The sequence below is a fragment of the Sorex fumeus genome, unplaced genomic scaffold, assembly GCF_029834395.1.
Source record: "Sorex fumeus unplaced genomic scaffold, SorFum_2.1 ptg000032l, whole genome shotgun sequence".
Classification (NCBI taxonomy): Eukaryota; Metazoa; Chordata; class Mammalia; order Eulipotyphla; family Soricidae; genus Sorex; species Sorex fumeus.
This window is the reverse complement of record NW_026606089.1, coordinates 11,150,429-11,170,169: the sequence shown is the minus strand read 5'-3', so window position 1 is coordinate 11,170,169 and position 19,741 is coordinate 11,150,429. Positions and strand designations below refer to the sequence as shown.

Here is a 19,741-nt window from a genome sequence, read left to right as displayed (position 1 = left end):
AGTAATCCCTGAGCATCACTGGGTGTGACCCAAAAAGAAAGAAAGAAGAAAAAGGAAGTGGCTAGGGGAAGAAAGGCACCAGATGACTTTTGAGCATGAACGAGTTAAGAGCAATGGGCCTGGCTTCCTTGGGGAATGTGATCCGTCCAGTGGAGCCGGTACAGCTTCCCCACCCAACTCTCCACTCTGCTGAGGCTGCATTCCACGAGCAGCTTTCTTCTGGAGGGCAGGGGCTCTGCAGGTGTCTTTTTCTGAAGTGTGTCATGGCCCTAGGACAAAACCCCTTTCTAGTGGGTGCTCAAGGAATATGTATGTGTTCACAGATTCATTAGCTTGGTGATCTCAGCCACTTTGAGCTTTAGTTTTCTCTGCAGTGAAGTGGGAATACTGTCCTTTATCTTGAGATTGATTGGTTGGATAAGACAAAGAGAAAGCTTGATAAAGGGACATTCCTTCTCCATCCTGATACTAACTTTTATTTAAATTTTTGTCGTTGTTGTAGTTGATAGTGCTGGGATTCAACCCAGGGCTACACCTACGCAAGGCAAGTGCTCTACTGCAGAGCTGTGTCCCTAGCCTCCTGATGCAAACTCTCTATCCTCCTCAAAATCCATGGGGCTGAGCACAGATGTACTCGATGATGGGCTTTTAACAACATTATAATTCAAGTATTCAATTAACATAACCGAATGCCAATTACAACACTTTCCGGGCACTTGCCATGTTCCAGGAGTAGTGCTCGGTACTTAACTGACATGATTTCATTTAGTGCTGACAACTAGCTCGTGAGAAACATTCTTTAATTATTTACCCCCTTCTGCAGATGAAGAAACTCAGATTGTCAGCAAGTTAATCACTCTCTAAGGAGAGCAGAGGACCAACCTGGGAGTTGAATCCCGTCTGTGTTTTACTCTTGTGCTGTCACTCAACTCCAGTAATGTAATGTAATGTCATGCTATCTACTAGGCTGGACACACGCGTGCCTGATTCCCGGGGGAACTTGCAGCTTAGTGGGGAAGGAGTGAGAATTTAAAGCAAATTCTCACTCCTTCCCCAAATGCTACCACTACCCAGGAAGAGAGCGGTCCCAGGAGGCCTTTGGTTACATGCTGTATGCTTCAAATCAAATCTTTCAGAAGATCCAACTCTGCTCTCACTTCTGCTTTATCCTCACAGACTAAAGCAAAAGATCAGGTTCTTAAATATGTATCCTCAGAGTCAGGGTCACCTAATGGCTCTGCTCCCAAATTATTCAATGAGAAACAGGGGTGAGGAAAATTTCTAATCTGCCCTGGCAGACTCGAAAACTCTAGACCACACACGTTGAGTGAGACTGGCTCCTGCCTTATCCTTAAAGACCAAGGGTGGTAGACATGAGAACTGGGTGAAACTGAAGCTTCACAACCAGGCTGCCATATTCTCTCACCATTATGCCAAAAGTCTGACGTGAGGATAGTTAACATAAAACCCATCATATGCCATGGAGCCCTTGCTTTGTGGCAGATCCCGTACTGGCTGCTTTATTAACGTCACCACCCTTAACTTCATAACATCCCCCTTCCCAAAGACCACCATCTGACCTACTTAGACATAAGGCTAAAAAGTCAGTCAGGGACAAGAGAGATAGTAGAGTTACCCTGCACATAGCAGATTCAGATTCAGTTGCTGGAACCACATCTGATCCCCTAGCCCTGCCACGATCCCTGAGCACAGAGCCAGGAGTAAGACCTAAGCACTGCCAGGTATGGCCCAAAACAACAATCCAAAAACAAGTGAGTCAAACTTGCAGCCAGGACCGCTGGTGTTCTGAACCCAATCTCACCCAGGCCCAAGTTTAGAGTCTTTTTTTTCTGTAAAACCAAAACAAGGGACAGGAAAGCAGCAGCAGCATCCTTAAAAGTGGCTGCCTGCAAAGAGCCACGCTGGACACACAGTCAGGGCCAGAAGGAGAAAGAAAACTCCACATTATGTTCCTTGGCAACCTCACAACTCTGCTGCTCCTGTCTCATCTTGGGGGTACCTATTAGAGATACATGTGAGGAGACCTAGGGCAGGAAGTATGCATCCATCATAACAATTCAACATCAAAAGCAACTCAAGAAGCCTACTATGAATGTAAATATTTGGAGCTTGGCTGAAGTTCTACGGCTGAGAAAGGGAGGGGAGAACTGGCCTCACAGTGGCTAACAGTTTTGGTAAAATGTAAAATTGGGAAGGAGGAATCCTATGTTCCAGATCCAATATGATCACTTGCTCGGCTTTAATTTCCTTGTCTGTAAAAAAAGGGTTAAAGAAAGCACATCCCATTGTTTCTGTAAGGACTACTACAGGGCAAGGAGAAGAAAAGCACTTTGCAGACTAAAGAGCAGACAGATCAGAGGGTCCTTTGATTTGATTACACTCCCAAGTCAGGCAGGCCACAAAGCAAAAGCCTAGATCCAGAGAACGGTCCTCTCACAAGAAGAAGCAGAGCATGCTGGAGGCGGAGGCTTCTTTCCGCTCAGACTTGAACAATCCCTTGTGCATTCTGTAGTTTCTTAAGAAAAACTTCTCAAGGCACTTTCCATATACACCAAGTCATAGAATTTAGCAGCAGAAGAGTTCTTCAACATCACCCTATTAAAACTCCCTTAGTTGCCTGTGAGGGGCTGGAGCGATAGCACAGCAGGTAGGGCGTTTGCCTTGCACACAGCCAACATGGCCGACCCGAGTTCGATTCCTCCGCCCCTCTCGGAGAGCCCGGCAAGCTACCCAGAGTATTCGATATGCTAGACACAGTAACAACAAAGTCTCCAATGGAGACGTTACTGGGCCCGCTCGAGCAAATCGATGATCAACGGGAGGGTCTTTACTTACTTTACTAGTTGCCTGTGAGGGGAAACTGAGGTAGAAAGATTCAGCAATGTTTTCGAGGTCAAAGAGCCAGTTTGCGGCCTAGAACTCAGATTTCCGGCCTGGTACAGCAGTCTTATTTAAAAAATGCTTCTGCTCTAGTTATCTGGACTATCCTCATGATCTGTTTGTACACACACCACACCTTTAGCTTCTAGCTTAGGAGTTACCCACTTAAGGACTGACTTCAGTGGCAAGTCCGACAAGGAGTGGGTGTGTACCCCTTGGGCTAACACACAGAGTAAAGGCCTGGGAGAAACCGGACTATCGACTATAAGGTCAGGTGAGACAATGAGCCAAGTCCCAACCACAAAGGTAAGGAACAGAGCTGGCAGCAGCACCTGACTCCTGTGCCCTTTTCCACATACTTGATAAAATCCCTATTTGCATCCAGGATCTCTTCTGAGAAATGAGTGGGTTCCCCTAAGTTCTGAGGGCTTGCCTTTTCATCAGCATCAAATCTAACTGTCCCATCTACAGCTGAATCAGGGATGGGATGAATAGAAATCTCCAGGTAAAGTTAACCCAGCCCTCTGCCTGCCTTTGATCAGCTTTAGCTGAGCCCAAAGGTTTAAACCTCCCCCTCCCCACCATCACATTCTAAGAGAAGGGTTTTATGGCCTTCCACTCACTCCTCTTCTGGCCCTCCCTGAGGCCTCCCTTGCCAACAGTGTTTACCAGGCAGACCACAGAGCTCAGTACCTCTCTCCCCTGACACCCTCCCAACCAGGTCAGCTAACCCTCTTTCCTGCTGGAGAGACAAAGAACCCCTTGATGCACTCTGGGTGTGCCAGTCTATGCCAGGCAGCTTGGAGAGTCCAGAACTGTGAGAAAGCACAGTCAGCACAGCCTATGTCCATAGCAGACAAAAGGACACAGCTGGCCTCCCCTCCCTTGGCCAGAATGCTTTTGGACAGGTTGTTCGAGAAGTTAGGGCCCCTTTGCCCTGTTCCAAACTTTCCTTCCTCCCCATTAGTCCACATAGCCAGGCAGTTAGAGAACAAAATCTTAACTATTTATTGGTCTTTTTTTTTTAAGGGGCACACCTGGCGGTGCTCAGGGCTTACTCCTGGCCCTGCACAGAAGGATCACTCCTGACAGGGCTCAAGGGACCATATGGTGTTTGCAATGTAAGCACTCTACCCACTAGACTATCTCACCAGCCCCTTATTGGCCGTTTCATCTTCATAGTTCACAGCTCCGGACCTCCTCCAGGTCCCACCATAATCTTTTGGAGCTGTCCTAGGATCTCCCAACTGGTCTCACCATAAAGAGGGCCTGCTCCTCTTCGTACCATCTTCCACGCCAGCACAAGCCTGACTTTGATGAAAAACATGTTCAAGATTAGGCCAGCAATGCTCAACATTTTTTCCTTTCCTCTCCTTAACTCACATCTTCCCCATGCCCCCTGCTCTTCCTGTAACTTCTGCTCTTGGCACACCACATTTCTCAAAGAGCTGACTTTTGAGTGGACTCTGCACATGGAAGGGGTTCTTCAACAGAATAAAACCTCAATCAACTGCCACTTCTTGCTAGGCTCCTATAGGTGAAGCTGGCAACTGCTTCCTTCCTATATATTCCTAAAGTAACAACACACCTCAATTATAGCCTTTAAAGGTAAAAGGTAAAGGTAAAGGCCCTCCCGTTGATGGTCGATTTGCCCAAGCGGGCCCAGTAACGTCTCCATTGGAGACTTTGTTGTTACTGTGTCTGGCATATCGAATACTCTCGGTAGCTTGCCGGGCTCTCTGAGAGGGGCGGAGGAATCGAACTCGGGTCGGCCATGTTGGCCGCTTGTAAGGCGAACGCCCTACCGCTGTGCTATCACTCCAGCCCTTTACTGGCTATAATTACTGTTTAACACTGTGATGATTTACTTGTGATTCTATTTTTCAACCAGTCTTTCAACACCCCTTGAGAGCAACAAGACACAGATGTCTTGTTCAATTCTGAATCTCCTATTCTAGTCTCAGGGCTGGCAGAGTAGGTGCTCCATAAACGTTGGATAGAGAAACTCACTGCTAAGACAGATAAGCTAGCAAAAGCAAATCACGACCATCTTTTAGAGGTTTCTGAGGCCACTACCTAATTCTCTACCTAAAGACCTGAATAGCAATAAAGAGGAAACAATGAGGGCCTTGAGCCGAAGAGGCCTGGAATGTTGGAGGAAGGAAGGAGAGAAAGTGAAAGATGAGAAAATAAAAGCCAAAGCTGGCAGCTGCCCTGAAATCCTGCAGAAGCAGTTTCTAAGCAGGTAAAACATCAGGAGTCAATCCTTTGCCAGTGGCTCAGCTAGGAAAGTTCTCTCCTTGATAGGGAGGGTGACTAGGTCCAAGAGAACAGCAGATTTAGCAGGGACCAACAAATAAGATAAATAAGGTCTCCTCCTCCTTCTGGTGTGCTGCTGCAGGAAAAAAAAGTGATCAGTTAGAGGGATTGGAGAGATGGTAGCAGGTAGGGTACATGCCTTGCACAAGGTGGACCTTGGTTTGATTCCCAGCAGTGGTTCCTCCTGCCACCTTCCCCCCCCCCCCCCCCCCAGCCCGAACTCCCCCTCCACACACACAAGGAACCACTAGAATGATCCCTGAGCACAGAGCCAGAAGTAAGCCCTGTGTACAGCTGGTTGTGGCTCAACAAAAGGTCATTAGTTGGATACTGACAATGGGTGGGAGACTGTGCTAGTGGGTAATTAATGCATCCCAGCCTGGAGGCTCAATTAGCTTGAAGAGAAAAGAGAATGAGCAAGACCATATAGCTGCAGTGTCATATAGACTCAGTGTCAAAAGTTCTGGAATTCTTTCCTAATATGACTGCATGTTACTTAACTGTGAGTCTTCTCCAAACCTTCAATTCATGTACAGGGAACATAATCTCTGCCTTACATAAAGAAACAGTACAGTAGGTAAGGCATTTGACTTGTATGCAGCTGAGCCAGATTCAATCTTGGGCACAACTTATGGTCCTCTGAGTCCACGAGCAGTGATCTCTGAGCACCACTGGAAGGAAGGTAGGGAGGAAGGGAGGGAGGGAGGGAGGGAGGGGGGGGAAGAAGGAAGGAAGGAAGGAAGGAAGGAAGGAAGGAAGGAAGGAAGGATCAAAAGGCAGAAATTGGATATCAAAGTCAATAAGTATTACATAGTCAAGAGCAATGAAGTGTGAACTTGAACTCTGCTATGGGCAGGCTAGACCTGGTCATGCTTCCAGGGCTTCCCCAGGATCCTTCTCACTGACTTGGCTAGCCACAGACTTTCACTGTGCTGGTACCTGCCTTGCCTTACATGCTGAGATGGGAAGGTGACAGTTTCTGCTAACTCCTGTATTGGGTGTGGGAGTCTCAGGTACCGGTAAGCACCTGGTATTCTGCCAGCTGCCATCTCAGCAAGGCTTAGTGACTGGATTTAGCATCAAGACACAAGTTCTAGTCCCAGTTCTTCCATTTACCAGCAGGTGAATCTGGGACATTATCTTCTCAGATCTTCAGTCTACTAGTGTACAGAATGAGGATAACCACTTCTCTGAGGGGAAAGTGAAGTTTCATTGTTGGTAATGATTAAACCCTGCCCATGCGGTTGGACCTCCTGGCACTCATTATCAGATATAGAGATGGAAAACAGAAGATGAAGAGGCCTCAAAGCACCACCAGGAGTTTCCACTGAATGAAAAGGCAGGAATGGCTCCTGAGCAACGCTAGGAGTGGGAGGGGAGGGGAGGGGAGGGAGAGAAAGGCCTAGAGAGATAATAGAGGAATTTAAGCACTTGCCTTCCATGCAATAGACTCAGGCTCAGCCCAACATATGAACCCTCTAAGTACCACCAGCAGTGATTCCTGAGTAAAGGGCCAGAAATAAGCACTGAGCATTTTTTTTTTTTTTTTTTGCTTTTTGGGTCACACCCAGCAATGCTCAGAGGTTACTCCTGGATTTGCACTCAGGAATCACTCCTGGCGGTGCTCAGGGGACCATATGGAATGCTGAAAATTGAACCCGGGTCGGCCGTGAGCAAGGCAAACGCCCTACCCGCTGTGCTATTGCTCCAGCCCCATATTGAGCATTTTAGATGTGGCCCAAGCAACACCCCCCTACACCGCCACCACCACCCCCGCCACACACACACCCCACACACACAAAAGAGAGGTGAAAAATAAAAGACAAACTTATCAGCTACTCCTACATTCTTTAAGAGGGTGGGGTACGTGCATTGAATGCCTACTATATACCATGCTCTATTAAAACATCAGTTCAGGGGCTGGAGCCATAGTATAGAGGGTAGGGTGCTTGCCTTGCACTTAGCCAACCTGGGTTCAATCCCTGGCATTCCATATGGCCCTCAAAACACTGGTAGTAGCAATTTCTGAGTGTAAAGCCAGGAATAATCCACTGCTGGGTGTGGCCCCAAACACTACCAACACTACCCCATCCCCCAACCCCCACCCCCTCACCAAAAAAATTTTCTTTTAAATAAAACATCAGTCTAGGAGCCTCAAAAGATAGCACAAGAGATAAAGCACTTGCCTTGCATGATGTTGACCCCAGTTCAATCCTTCACATGACATATAGGCCCCCAAAGCACTAACAAAGGTCACTCTTGAGCATGGGATCTGGGATAGCCCCTAATCACCATAGGGTGTGGTCCCTACCCTCCCACCTTACAAAGACAAAATATTGGTTCATTTAAACTTCACAGCCACCTGCGAAGTCACTATAATTATAACCGTTTCACAATGGGAAACTGAGGCTCAGAAAAGTGAAGCAGTAGGTCCAAGGTCATACAGTCAACCAGACTCAAGAATTTGTGTGAGGAGGGAGCCTAGAGTACCGCCTTTCTTCTACCTCCATGTAAACAGACTGGTTGGCTGGACCATTGCCAGGCCTCACTGGCCTTCTGGAGGTTCTGTTTCAGACCCAGAGACAGGCAGGACAAAACATCCAGCGGGCCCCATGGCCTTATCTCTTTCCCACAGCTTAGGATTTCCTAGCAGACGGACACACAGGCACCTTCCCAGGGCAGCAGCTGGTATGCTGCCCACCTGCCCCCCTCACCAAGTTGAGTCTTGTCTGAAGCCCTAGAACACCTAAGAGGCCACCAAGCCTGATTTTCCTTTGAGAGTAGCGGACACAGAGGAGAAAAAATGGAAGGACTATGATCTAGAGTTAAAAACCCATGTGTAACTGCCTCCTTCCATATGGGCCACCCAGGGACCACTCCACAACCAGCAACAGGTTCTCTGTGGCACTATAACAGCAAAAGAAAAGAGGATGTTCTGAATTCACAAAGATGAGAAGGTAATGAGAAGGCAGGGAGGCAGGCTCTGGCCTGTCAGAGTGCCCTGGCTCTAGCCCAACAAAAACTGGCAAACTATAGGGATGCCAATTAAGCCAGTTCTACAATTTCCAAAATCACAGGGGCTACATTGTTGGCCAGAAGTGGTGGAGGACTTAGGAGACAGGGGAACTGAATCAGCAGAAGACACAACTATTATTCCAGATGTTTCTTCATGAGCCCAGCTCAGATCTTTCACTCCCTTAACAGGAAGTCAACACCCACGGGATCCCAGAGAGCATAGCTCCTCACCTCATCTGGCCTACAGCACTGAACAGACTGATGCTGGGTGGAGAGTTGCAGAAGGCCAGTCCTGACAATCACGTGGGAAAAGTGGAGGGTGATCAGGGTCACGGATCTCTCAAGTCATCTCCCTTAGACCAGAAGACCTCTGTCCAGCTGGTACCATTCATTCCCTTCCTGACCCTCCTCTTGCTGCAGAAGGAACCCAAACACATCTACTCAGGAACATTAGCCATCACTCCTTCCTAAGGACACTTTTTTCTTTTTCTCTGGTCTTTCTTAGCCTTCAACAACCAGCTCAGTCCCAGCCAAGCCAAAATAATAGTGTCGCCAGTACCACTGTCTGTGCCCAGGCCATTCACAGGGCCCTTCCCTGACTGGCTCTCTTGTCTCTCTTTCTGGCAGGCAGGCCCACCCAAGATTCCCTGCAGAATAGACTCAAAAGGCAAATAAGAACTGAGAGATAGAGGGTAAGGCATTTGCACTGCCTGCGGCCAATATAGGGTATATGGTAATACATGCATATACCCACCCCCAAACACCAGCACCACCAAGAGTGACTCCAAAGCATAAAGCCAGGAGTAGACCCTGAGCACTGCTGGGTATAATCCAAAACCAAAAAACAGAAGACAAATAAAGTGAAGAAATGGAAAAGAGCCTAGGGCTGGGAGTCAGGAATTCTGGAGTTTAATTCCTGGCTTTGCTCCTAGTTGACTACAGAGATATGGCTAATCACTCCTCTCTGAGCTCAATTTACAAACATACATACAGATATAAATATATAGATATAATGAAGGCCATCTCTAAGTGAAGCATGTTACTTTCATTAGCTTTCTCACTTGAAATGTCTATCAGTAAATAGTATTTACTAAATAAATAATGAGCATTTACTTCTCTAAGGTCCTAAGGAGAAACGATGATTAAGACTGGCCTCAACCCTAAAGCTTGTCAATCTAATAAACTGGTATAACACACTCTTCCCCTTGCTAACCGGGCCATCCTGGTTAGCCTCCTACACAGCTCATGAATGAAGAATGCTGAGCCAGTAAAAGTAAGAGGAGGCAGGTTCCAGCTAGGAACTTTGTTTTACCTGTCCAACACCTGGTTTCCTGCTAGGACCATAGGTCATATGAATGAATCAGTGAAAACTACCCAACTGGGTTCAAGTCCTGATTCTGCCACTAATATGCCACATGATTTATTTTTTTGGGGGGGAGAGAGCCCCCAAAATGGGCCACATCCAGCTGAACTCCTGGCTCTGAGCTCAGGGATCACTTCTGGCGAGCCTAGGGGACTATATGTGGTGCCAGAAATCAAACCCGAGGGTCCTAACCACTGAACTATTTTTCAGGCCTATGCCATGTGATCTTACATGAGCTATCTTATCTGGGCCTCAGTTCCTTATCTTTATAATAAATAAAGGTTAAATGGATCAATTTCTTAAAATCCCCTCCAGCTTGTCTAAGATGTCACAATCTATTCATCCGAGACACTTGAAAGTCAGTCACCTAAGCAAGGTAACTTCTGATCTGCTTTCTTTTCCATCCCCCTCAGTCCCTGGCAACTACCAAAATTGACCTTCCTGAGACAACCTTTGGCCCAGGGTGGCTGAAAAAGACCTTTAGTCTGAAGCCAGAGTCCCCCTCCATCTCCACCGCTGCCATCTGTGGTAATGTTTCACTTCTCTGGGATAGCACATGGACTCTTAGCCCTCAACCACGAGACTGGGTTAAGGGCGGTCACCCTGAAACTTCCCATAACTTCCCCTCGTAGGGCCTTGGGCAGGGACTTAACTTTTGATGTTTCTTAGAACCACAATATAAACAGGGAGCGTCTAAGCTTTCAGACACCAGAGATTCTGGGTTGGCTGACAGTAAAGAAAATGAGGCAGGAACAGGATGGGACCTGGGATCTGACCCTGGTCCGACAGACACCAGTTCTGCAGAGGGAGTCTACAGAAACCAGGTTTGTGGTTGGAGGGCGGGAAGACAGATGTCTGCCTGGCTGGGGACTACAGCCAAAGGGAGGTGCTCCCACTTGGGCCTTGTTCTGTCCACAAATGCCAGAGGTACGCCCTAGTTTTTCTCAATTCTCAGACTCTTAGTAAAGAAAGGGAAATCGCATTTTTCTTGGCACTACTGTGTCAAGCAATGTGCTAGCTAACCTTCGCATGCCTGATCTCATGTAATGCCCATGGTAATCTTCGGAGTAGGTATGACTGTTGTCCTTTACAGTGAGTAAACAGACCCAGAGATTCAGGATCTTGCCCAAGGTCACACAGCTTGTGAGAATGATTTCCTGAGTCAGGCCTTCTCCCACTCTATCACACTGCTCAGGACCCCAAGATTTAGTAGCTGCCTAACAAGCATGCAGTAACAGTGCTTATGTCCCCAAAGGCACCACCCCATCTGAGCTCTTCTGTCCGAGATCCAAATGCAACTTGTACTTTCTTCCTCATTTAAGACCTCTCTCCTTCCAGGGCTGATTCTTTGCATCTGTTCCTCAATTCAGAAAACACCCCAAGTCCCCATTTGTTCTGCCAAGCGTGTCCCTGGAGCTCTGTGACAAGGTATTGAGGTGAGGGACCTGAATGAGGGGTGCTTTCTGAGTCTGGAAAAAGAGCAAGTCAGAGGAGGCTGAGGATAAAGACCTCCTGGGTAGGGAGGAAGGGGTTCTCTCTCTAAGGGAGGAGCCTACTTTCTCCCCAGGAGGAGAAGTGGTGAATGTGAAATCTGGGGGTGCGGGAAATCCTGGAAGTGGCCTTCATGAAACTGCTTATGTTCGGTGGGTTTTGAAACACAGTCGAGGCCTTTCCGTAAGTCCTGAGAAGCTGGGGGAAGACAGGTAAGGCACGACGGCAGAGAAGGGGAGCACAAATTGGCTTGTGGCTCTTAGTAAGGACCCAGCAAAGGGGTGGGGGGTGAGGGGGTTGGGAGGGAGTGCTTCAGTGGACAGTGGGACTGCCCAAATCTGCCCATTCCAGAGACAAGGTGCTGCCCAGCTGCAGTTCTGGGCCTGTGCTTGGTGTCTGGGGGGGCCCCTGGGAAGAGGATCTGGATTGCTCTGAGCACAGACCCCCAGATCTCCCTGCCAGCCCACTGCCCATCTCTGGATTCTCAGCTTACACAAGGGACAGCTGACAGTCCTCTGGGCGAGGGGCTGTCCCCCGCGGGGCACTGGGAAGGGGGGAGTGTCCACCCACCTGTTGCCCGTGTCAGCGAGCAATCTGCTACCCAGGGGGGGAAGGGCGAGGCAGGACTGGGGGCGCGGTGGGGGTGGGGTGGGGGCTGCTGAATCCCAGCTGGGTAATTTCAGTCCATCCGGAGGGAAGGCTCCGTGGGCACCCGAGTGGGATGGGGCAGAAAGGCGGAAAGGTGGGAGGGATGCGGGGGGCACTGCGGCCGATCTGTCTGTTGGGAGAGGGGCGGCCACCTAGCAGCCCCCTGGAGGGTCGGGGCGGCGAGGGTCTTTCGCGCCCACATTAGGAGGGCACCCCCTCTGCGGGGGGGGTCAGCGGAGGGGGGCAGGGAGGAGGGGCTGGCCAGTCGGGCCCGGGTCGGAAGCGGACTTGCGGGCCAGGGGGCGGGTCCGGCGGCCCGAGGCGGGCGCGGGGGGGCGGCGGCGAGAAGGGCGGGTGGTCCGCGGCCGGAGCGGGGCTTGGCAGCCGGTCGGTCCGTCCCGCAGGCGGCGGGTCCCCCCCGAGGGCCCCGCAGGTCCCGCGCCCGGCCCCGGCCCCCGCCCACGTCCCGCCGCCCCCGGCGCCGGCCCCCGCCCCCGCGAACCCCGGGGCCACTCACGAGCCTTCGGCGCCCTGCGAGCCCACGATGAAGCCGAACTTGTCGATGCGGCGCTCGGCGAAGCCGTTGGCCTCCGAGTCGGAGCCCAGGGAGCTGAGCTCGTCGGCGGTGGCGGCGTCGGGGCCCGGGGCCAGGCTCTCCCGGGTCCCCGACAGGCTCTCGCCGGCCGCGGGCACGCGCGGCCCGTTCTCTCCGCGGCTCTTCGCCATCCCGGCCGCACCCGCCGCCTCAGCCTCCGCGGCCACCTCAGCCACCTCAGCCGCCCCGCCGCCGCCGACGCCGCCGCCGGCGCCCCGCCCCCGCCCCGCATCCATTGGCCGCCGCCACGACGGGGGCGGACCCTCCGCCCCGAAGGGAGCTTCCCCCCACGCCCAATGGGAGCCGCGGACCCCGGGCCCGCCCACCTTCCCCAGGCTGGCGCCAAGCGGCCCGACGTGAGGGGGCGGGGCAGCCGTCACCCGGAGCCCCGCCCACCGTGCTGCCAATCAAGACGGAGCACCTGAGCCGGCTCCTCCGGCCTTTCCGGGCGGCCGCCCGCCCCGGCACCTGCGAAGCTGCATCGGCGGGAGTCGCGCAGCTGCCGCTGGAGCCCCGGCCCCTCGCTAGCCCGCAGGGACCCGCGGGTGCGGGTTGTTCCAGCTGCTCGCGTTTAAGGAGCTTCGCGGGGCCTCCAGTGGTTCGCGGTCGGGAGTTTCACAGCTTCTTCAGCGGCTCCCTGTTTCTGGAATTTCAGCTCTGGGAGACCCGATTAAAATGAACGATGACCAACGCTTATTGATCTACTCATAGTCCTACCGATTTTCTTCGTAATCTCCTTATCAAAAACAGCCTCGGGGCCGGAGTGATAGTACAGCAAATAAGGGGTTTTCCTTGCATGCAGCCGACCTGGGTTCGATCACCGGCATCCCACATGGTCCCCCGAGCACGGTCAGGAGTAATTCCTGAGCGCAGAGCCAGGACTAACCCCTGAGCATCGCTGGATGTGACCTCCCCCCCCAAAAAACGAGCCTCAATGAGGGGCCAGAGAGAGAAGTACCGCTAGTAGGATGCTTGCCTTGAAGGCAGCTGATGCAGGTTCCACTCCCTGCCCCCATGTGGTCTCCCCCCCCCACACCCAGCCCGTCAGAAGTGAACCCTGAGCACAGAGTCCTGAGCACCACCTGGTGTGGCTTAAAAAAAAATTCTCAAAAAAGGCTTTACTGAGATGGAATGAACATACCATAAAAACCAAAAATTTAAAGTGTACAGTTCATTGTTTTTGAAGCATATTTATAGAGTTGTGCAACCATACCCATAATCTAATTTAGAACACTTTCATCACCCGGAAAGGAAACTCCTACCCATTAGCTGTCACTCCCCTTCCTCCCTCCCCCAGCCCCTAGCAACCTCCAGGGTTCTCTCCTCTGTCTTTATAGGTCTTTTTTCCGGACATTCCACATAAATGGAATGAATCATATACTACATGACCTTCTCTGTCTAACTTTGTTTACTTAGTATAATGCTCTCAAGGTTAATACATATTCATGCATCAGTGCTTTATTCAATTTATTTGTCGAGGTTTGGGGGAAATAACCAAAAATACTCAGATGCTTCTCTTAGCCATTTACAATGGCAATTGGCTAGAAGTAGTTGTTGAGTGAGGAGTGAGTTGTTCCCCATGGTGCTGGAAAACTATGAGGTGCTGGAAATTGAATCTGGGCCTCCCACAGGCAACATGTGTGTGTTCCAAGCCTTTCAACCATCACTCTGGCCCTCTGGTTTGTAAATCACATTTATGTTGTCACCAAACATTTTACTGCTGACCTGTGTGGGAGACAGGCACAGAGCGGGGAATGGACCAGAAGAACCAGGACTAAGCTGAGTGGTTGGCTATAAAATGGGCCATGGAGGGACTCGGTGCAAGCCCAGATAGGGGAACTTTGAATCTTGAGTGATTTCCCCCACTAAGGCCTTGATGCCATGTGGCTCAGACATTCTTGAGTTCACTGTGTAATCTTCACATTCCATAGGTTTCCAGTTTTCCATAAACAGAGCAACAGCAGACATGGGAGTGGGCACAGGCTATTTTGGTCTTAAATCCTCCATCTGGAAGGACATTCCTTCTCTCCAGGGTCTCAGACAGAGTGGTGGGCTTAGTCACAGCTTCCAGGACAGACTGGGGTTCTCATGGGGGTGGGGGGATGGAACTAGCCCAGAGAAGTGGGAGGGGAGTCCGAGCTGGAGCAGACACGAAGCTCTAAGTCTGATAAAGTCTTCACAGTCCTTTGACTCAATCATTTGTTTGGTTTGGTTTTGGTTTTGGTCATACCAAGTAATTCTCAGGGGTTATCGTACAGGCTGTGCACTCAGGAATCACTCCTGGAGGTGTTAGGGGGACCACAGGGGATGCTGGGGATGGAATCCTTGGTCAACCATGTGCAAGGCAAGTACCTTGCCTGCTGTACTATCTCTCAGACCCCTGACTCGATCATTTTTGTGTGATGGTCTTACCCAGACATGCTCAGCTCTGGAAGGACATACTTATGGTGATGTTCACCTCTTGGGTATTTGCGGTAGGGGTAGGTTAGAGAACGGACACCCATCTCCACCTTTGGGAGACTACACAGATGCTTCTCAAATTAAGGCTTCAAATGGGAGAGAGCTCAACAGGCTGAACTTTGCATGCAAGAGACCCAGGTTCAATCCCCTGTGCCCCATCCTCCAGCAACACTGGGAGTGACCTCCTGAGCACTGCTGGGGGTGGTTCCGAAACAAAAACAAACTCATGTTAAGGTCTTGATGTCTGAACTTCCAATTGCCCTACCTAATATTACCTAGACTCCACATCTATGTGAGTAAATCACTTCTCTGAGCCCATCTGCAAAATGGAAATAGTGAAAAATTTTATAGAGACTCTCTTGTGCTTAAGACATGCTAAGCATCTGGCACATGGATATAGCCAGTACGTGACAGCCAGCAGTGATGGCATTTTTCGTTTGCAAAGCACATGCAAAACCACTATTGTCTTAAATATTTTCCACCACAGTCTGCAACAAGAGGGTTAGCTTGATTGAATCCATAATATATGGCTTGAGATTCTTCACGGTTGTGTCCTTCATCCAGAATAACTGGACATTCCTGTGCAAATTTGCTGAACTCCTCAGAAATGTTTCTTTTCAGGAAATTAAAAAGAATAATTAGTGAGAAGTCAGTGAGCACTTTCTCAAATCTCCTGTACATCGTAGGAAGACGGTAAATGTTACATTTCTTTAGTTTCTCGAATTCCAAAGCTCCTTATTTGCTACACTACAATGGGGCCAAATATTATTCTTGTGATTGATCAAGAGATAAATTTGCAGCCCATTGGTTAATATTCCAATGGAGGCGGGTGAACAGAAACAGACATAGACTATTTGTTATGTATATTTAGAATAAAATGGGAGGCCGGAAAGAGCACAGAGGTTAAGGTGCTTGCCCTGCACACAGATGACTCTTGTTCAATTCCTGGCACTGCACTGTATGGTCCCCAGCATCACCAAGAATGACCCCCAAGCTCAGAGCCAGGAGTAGCTCCAAAGTACCACCGGATATGCCCCCAAACCCCAGAAGCAAATCCATAAAGGAGGTATAGAGAAAACTGGAGGCAAAGTGGAATGGGGTGGAGGATAGATGGAAATGAGGAAGCTTCTTTGTGGGGCTCTGAGAAAACAGTGCAGAGGAAGCAGGGCAGCAGGTACAAAGTCCTTGAAAGAGAAGCAGGCACAGAATATAGTGTCGAACTGGAGAAAAAAAGAGAAGGAGGAGTGAGTAAATGGCCCATTGGAATGTTCGGCAGAATCATAATAGTTCACAGGAGTACAAACTAAGAAGGCCACTGGGGCAGAGATATTGTACAAGGGTTAAGGTGTTTGCTTTGCATGCAAATTCCCAGACCACATATGGTTCAGCACAGAGTCAGTAATAATTGCCCCCAAGCATCACTGGGTGTGCCCTCAAAAAAAAAAAAAAACAAGAAAAAAAAATAGGAGGCCTTCAGTAACAGTGTCAAACATCCGGGTTGTCAGGATGCTGTCGTTTAGGGCGAGATGCTTGGCCAGACCAATAGGAATGCAAGGACTATGACATTCTCTTTTTCTTTTTTTTTTAGGGGGTGGGGAGCAGGGGGTGGAGGGAGGAAGAGGCCATACCTAGCAGTGCTGGGGCTCCATATCAGTGCCAGAGTCCATACCAGGATCACAGCTACATGCTAGGCAGCCACCTTAACCTTTTTATTATCTCTCTGGCCCCCACGTTGTTTCATCTTTGTACCAAGTTACAGGGGCACATAATTCAACCTTTCTGAACCTGTTCACTTGAGTGTAAAATAGAAACATGCCCTGCCTGCGAATTGAAACGGGCAGAGTGCTTAAAACACCAGGAAATGAGGGGGCCAGAGTGATGTACAGCAGATAGGGTGTTCGTTTTGAATTCAGCTGACCCAGGTTCAATCCTCTGGCATCCCATATGGACCCCCCTGAGCACCTCCAGGAGTGATTTCTGGGTGCAGAACCAGCAGTAAGCCCTGAGCATCACCAGGTGTGGTCCCAACCCTCACCCCTTCAAAAAAAAATTAGGGAATGAGGTATCTCATCTTACTGGGGTCATTTGTGGATGCTAGGTCAAGATGTTCCTTTAGGCCCCAGTGTAATCCCCTCTCCTAAATCCCCGGAATACAGCTTTTGTGTGCTCAGGTAACCTGTCAGCAGTCTGGCCATGAGAAGACGTCTAATGTCTTCTCATTTTTATTTATTTATTTTTTGCTTTTTGGGTCACACCCGGCAATGCACAGGGGCTACTCCTGGCTCTGCACTCAGGAATTAACACCTGGCGGTGCTCAGGGGAGACCATATGGATGCAAAGAATTGAACCTGGATCAGCTGCATATGGGATGCTGGGAATCGAACCCGGGTCGGCCGCGTGCAAGGCAAACGCCCTACCCACTGTGCTATCGCTCCAGCCCCTCTCATTTTTATTTGTAATGAGAATGGGGCTGAAGTTGGGAAAGTAGAAAACTGGTGTGCAGCAGCCTATAAAGAATGGATGGAATCCTTCAAGCTTCTTCTGTCCAAACACTAAGGACAACAGTTTAGAAGCTGTTCAGAAGCTCCATTTTAGAAGCTCCAGAGGGCTGGAGCAATAGTACATTAGGTAGGACACTTGCCTTGCACGCAGTCAACCTGGGTTCAATCTCCCTTGAACGCCACCAGGAATGAGCCCTGAGCTCAGAGCCAGAAGTAAGTCCTGACAAGCAGAGGGGTGGTATGACCCCAAAACCAAAAGAAGCAAACTAACAAAAGTATAGAAACTGTTAGTCCAGGGATTAGAGAGCTAATACAGGGGGTAAGTACTTGCCTTACACATGGCCAACCCAAGTTTGATCCCCAGCACCATATGTGATCCCGAACAAAGCTAGGAATATCTTGGAACAGTTGGGAAAGACCCAAACCCCCCTCCAACAAAAAATAATTTGTTGGTCCCAATGGTAAGAACCAGAACCCAAATGAACTCAAATCCATACAATATTTTGTGAGTCCTGTAGTTTAAACTCAAAGATTTTAGTTTAAACTTAAAGCTTCAGGATGTTTGGCCCAGAAGCTATCATCAGATTCAGAGTTATCATCAGTTACTGGTCTCATTTTCCTTTCTTTTGTCTTCCTTTTATGGCTGCCTCATCCTAAAGATAGAGCCCCCATGGCAACAGCTTCAGGATGACATCCTTCTCCCATCCATCCACATGTAGACTTTTTGGTGGCTTCTATTCAATGGTGTGGCAGCTGATTCCCTTGTGCATCATCTCTTTGTAACAGAGACACATGCCCATTCTACGATCTTATCACAACTCAGGGATAGGGAACATTGATTGGCCTAATTGAATGCCACTTAGTGTAATAGTATCTTTTCGGTAATGGGTAATGATATGATAAGGAACTGGAATGTATTTTGTCCAGCTTCAGGGATTATATGGCTCAAAGCGACTTGAATTTGCTCACACTTTTTGGGTAAATAACCAAGGAGAACAGATAAGAAAAAAATTACCAGCCAGGGAAACAATCTTAAGATTTTACATTTGACTTTTATTTATTATTTTGCTTTTTGGGGTCACACCCAGTGATGCTCATGGGTTACTCCTGGCTCTGCACTCAGGAATTACTCTTGGCAGTGCTTGGGGGATCATATGAAATACCAGGGATTGAACCCGGGTCAGTCATGTGCAAGGCAAAATGCCCTACCGACTGTACTGTTACTCTGGCTCCACATTTGACTTTTATATATACTTTTTAAATGCAGAACTAGGAACTGAGAGACAATTCAGAGCTGGAGCACATGCTTTGCAAGCAAGGAAGCTCAGGTTGGATCCCCAGAACCACAGGGTACTCCACCACCTCTGGGTGTGGTCCCAAAATAAAAAGGCTAGGGGCTGGAGAGATAGCACAGCGGGTAGGGCATTTGCCTTGCACGCGGCCGACCCAGGTTCGATTCCCAGCATCCCATATGGTCCCCTGAGCACTGCCAGGAGTAACTCCTGAGTGCAGAGCCAGGAGTAACCCCTGTGCATCGCCAGGTGTGACCCAAAAAGCAAAAAAAAAAAAAAGGCTAGAGATAGTACAGGAAATAAGGCACCTGCTTCATATGTGACAAACCCCTGGCACCACATATGGTTCCCTGAGCACTGCTAAGAGTGGGCCCTGAGCACACAGGGTGTGGTTCTTCAAAAACACAAAAATTGTAAACTAGTTTTTTTGAGTCACACCTGGCAGTGTTAGGGTGTCACTCTCAGTAGTGCTCAGTATACATATCATCATATACAAGTATATATTCCCTTGATAAGTGATCTTTTTGCTTTAGTGCAGAAATAAGTAAAAATTACCCAAGAATTGTTCTAATTACTATATAGATTTCCACTGAAGCTTATTTCCTAAAAGAACCGAACATAACCTTTACATAAATTCTCTAACACAATGTAATTTTAAGAAGTAAAAAGGGTCTGTTGCTTAGTAAGAGTGCCTGCCTTAAATGTGCGAGATGCTGAGTCTGATCCTCAGCACCACAGGAATCTAACAATAAAGGGGAAAAAAGGTCAAACGGTTTTAATACTTAGTGGCTTTCTCTGAGCTACAAGGCCAAGTGCTCATTTCAAGCCACTGGGGCAACTGAAACTAAAATTCCTTACTGTCTAGACTCCCAGAATCCTTTGTTCAGGTAATTTGCATCTAGCAACTCTGAGCATCCAGCCTAGAGTTTTCCCAACAATCCCACAACGGGATCATTTTGTCCTATTTGTTCTGGTGAAGTGGTGAGGACAGAGTGGTCGCCAGGCACGGAGGACGATGAGCTGCGTGGGCCTTCCAGAGTGCTGGCTGCCTGGGTCTTTCTTGTTTAAAGTAAGGGCCCTGTTAAACCCCAGAGGATCAAAGCGAGTCGGAAGAGCTGTGTCACTGGCAAGCTGCTGCCTACATGCTGCTGGCCCC

General features: G+C 49.2%; 1 protein-coding gene across 1 annotated transcript in view; it reads right to left on the bottom strand.

Moving 5' to 3' along the window:
• TBC1D10A (TBC1 domain family member 10A) overlaps positions 1 to 12,555 on the bottom strand; it is a 37,986-nt gene extending 25,431 nt beyond the window's left edge. The window contains exon 1 of the mRNA XM_056116532.1: positions 12,255 to 12,555. Coding sequence (XP_055972507.1) covers positions 12,255 to 12,463 — 209 coding nt within the window. The 5' untranslated portion in view covers positions 12,464 to 12,555. The remainder of the gene's footprint in view (positions 1 to 12,254) is intronic.
• Positions 12,556 to 19,741: the final 7,186 nt, after the last annotated feature.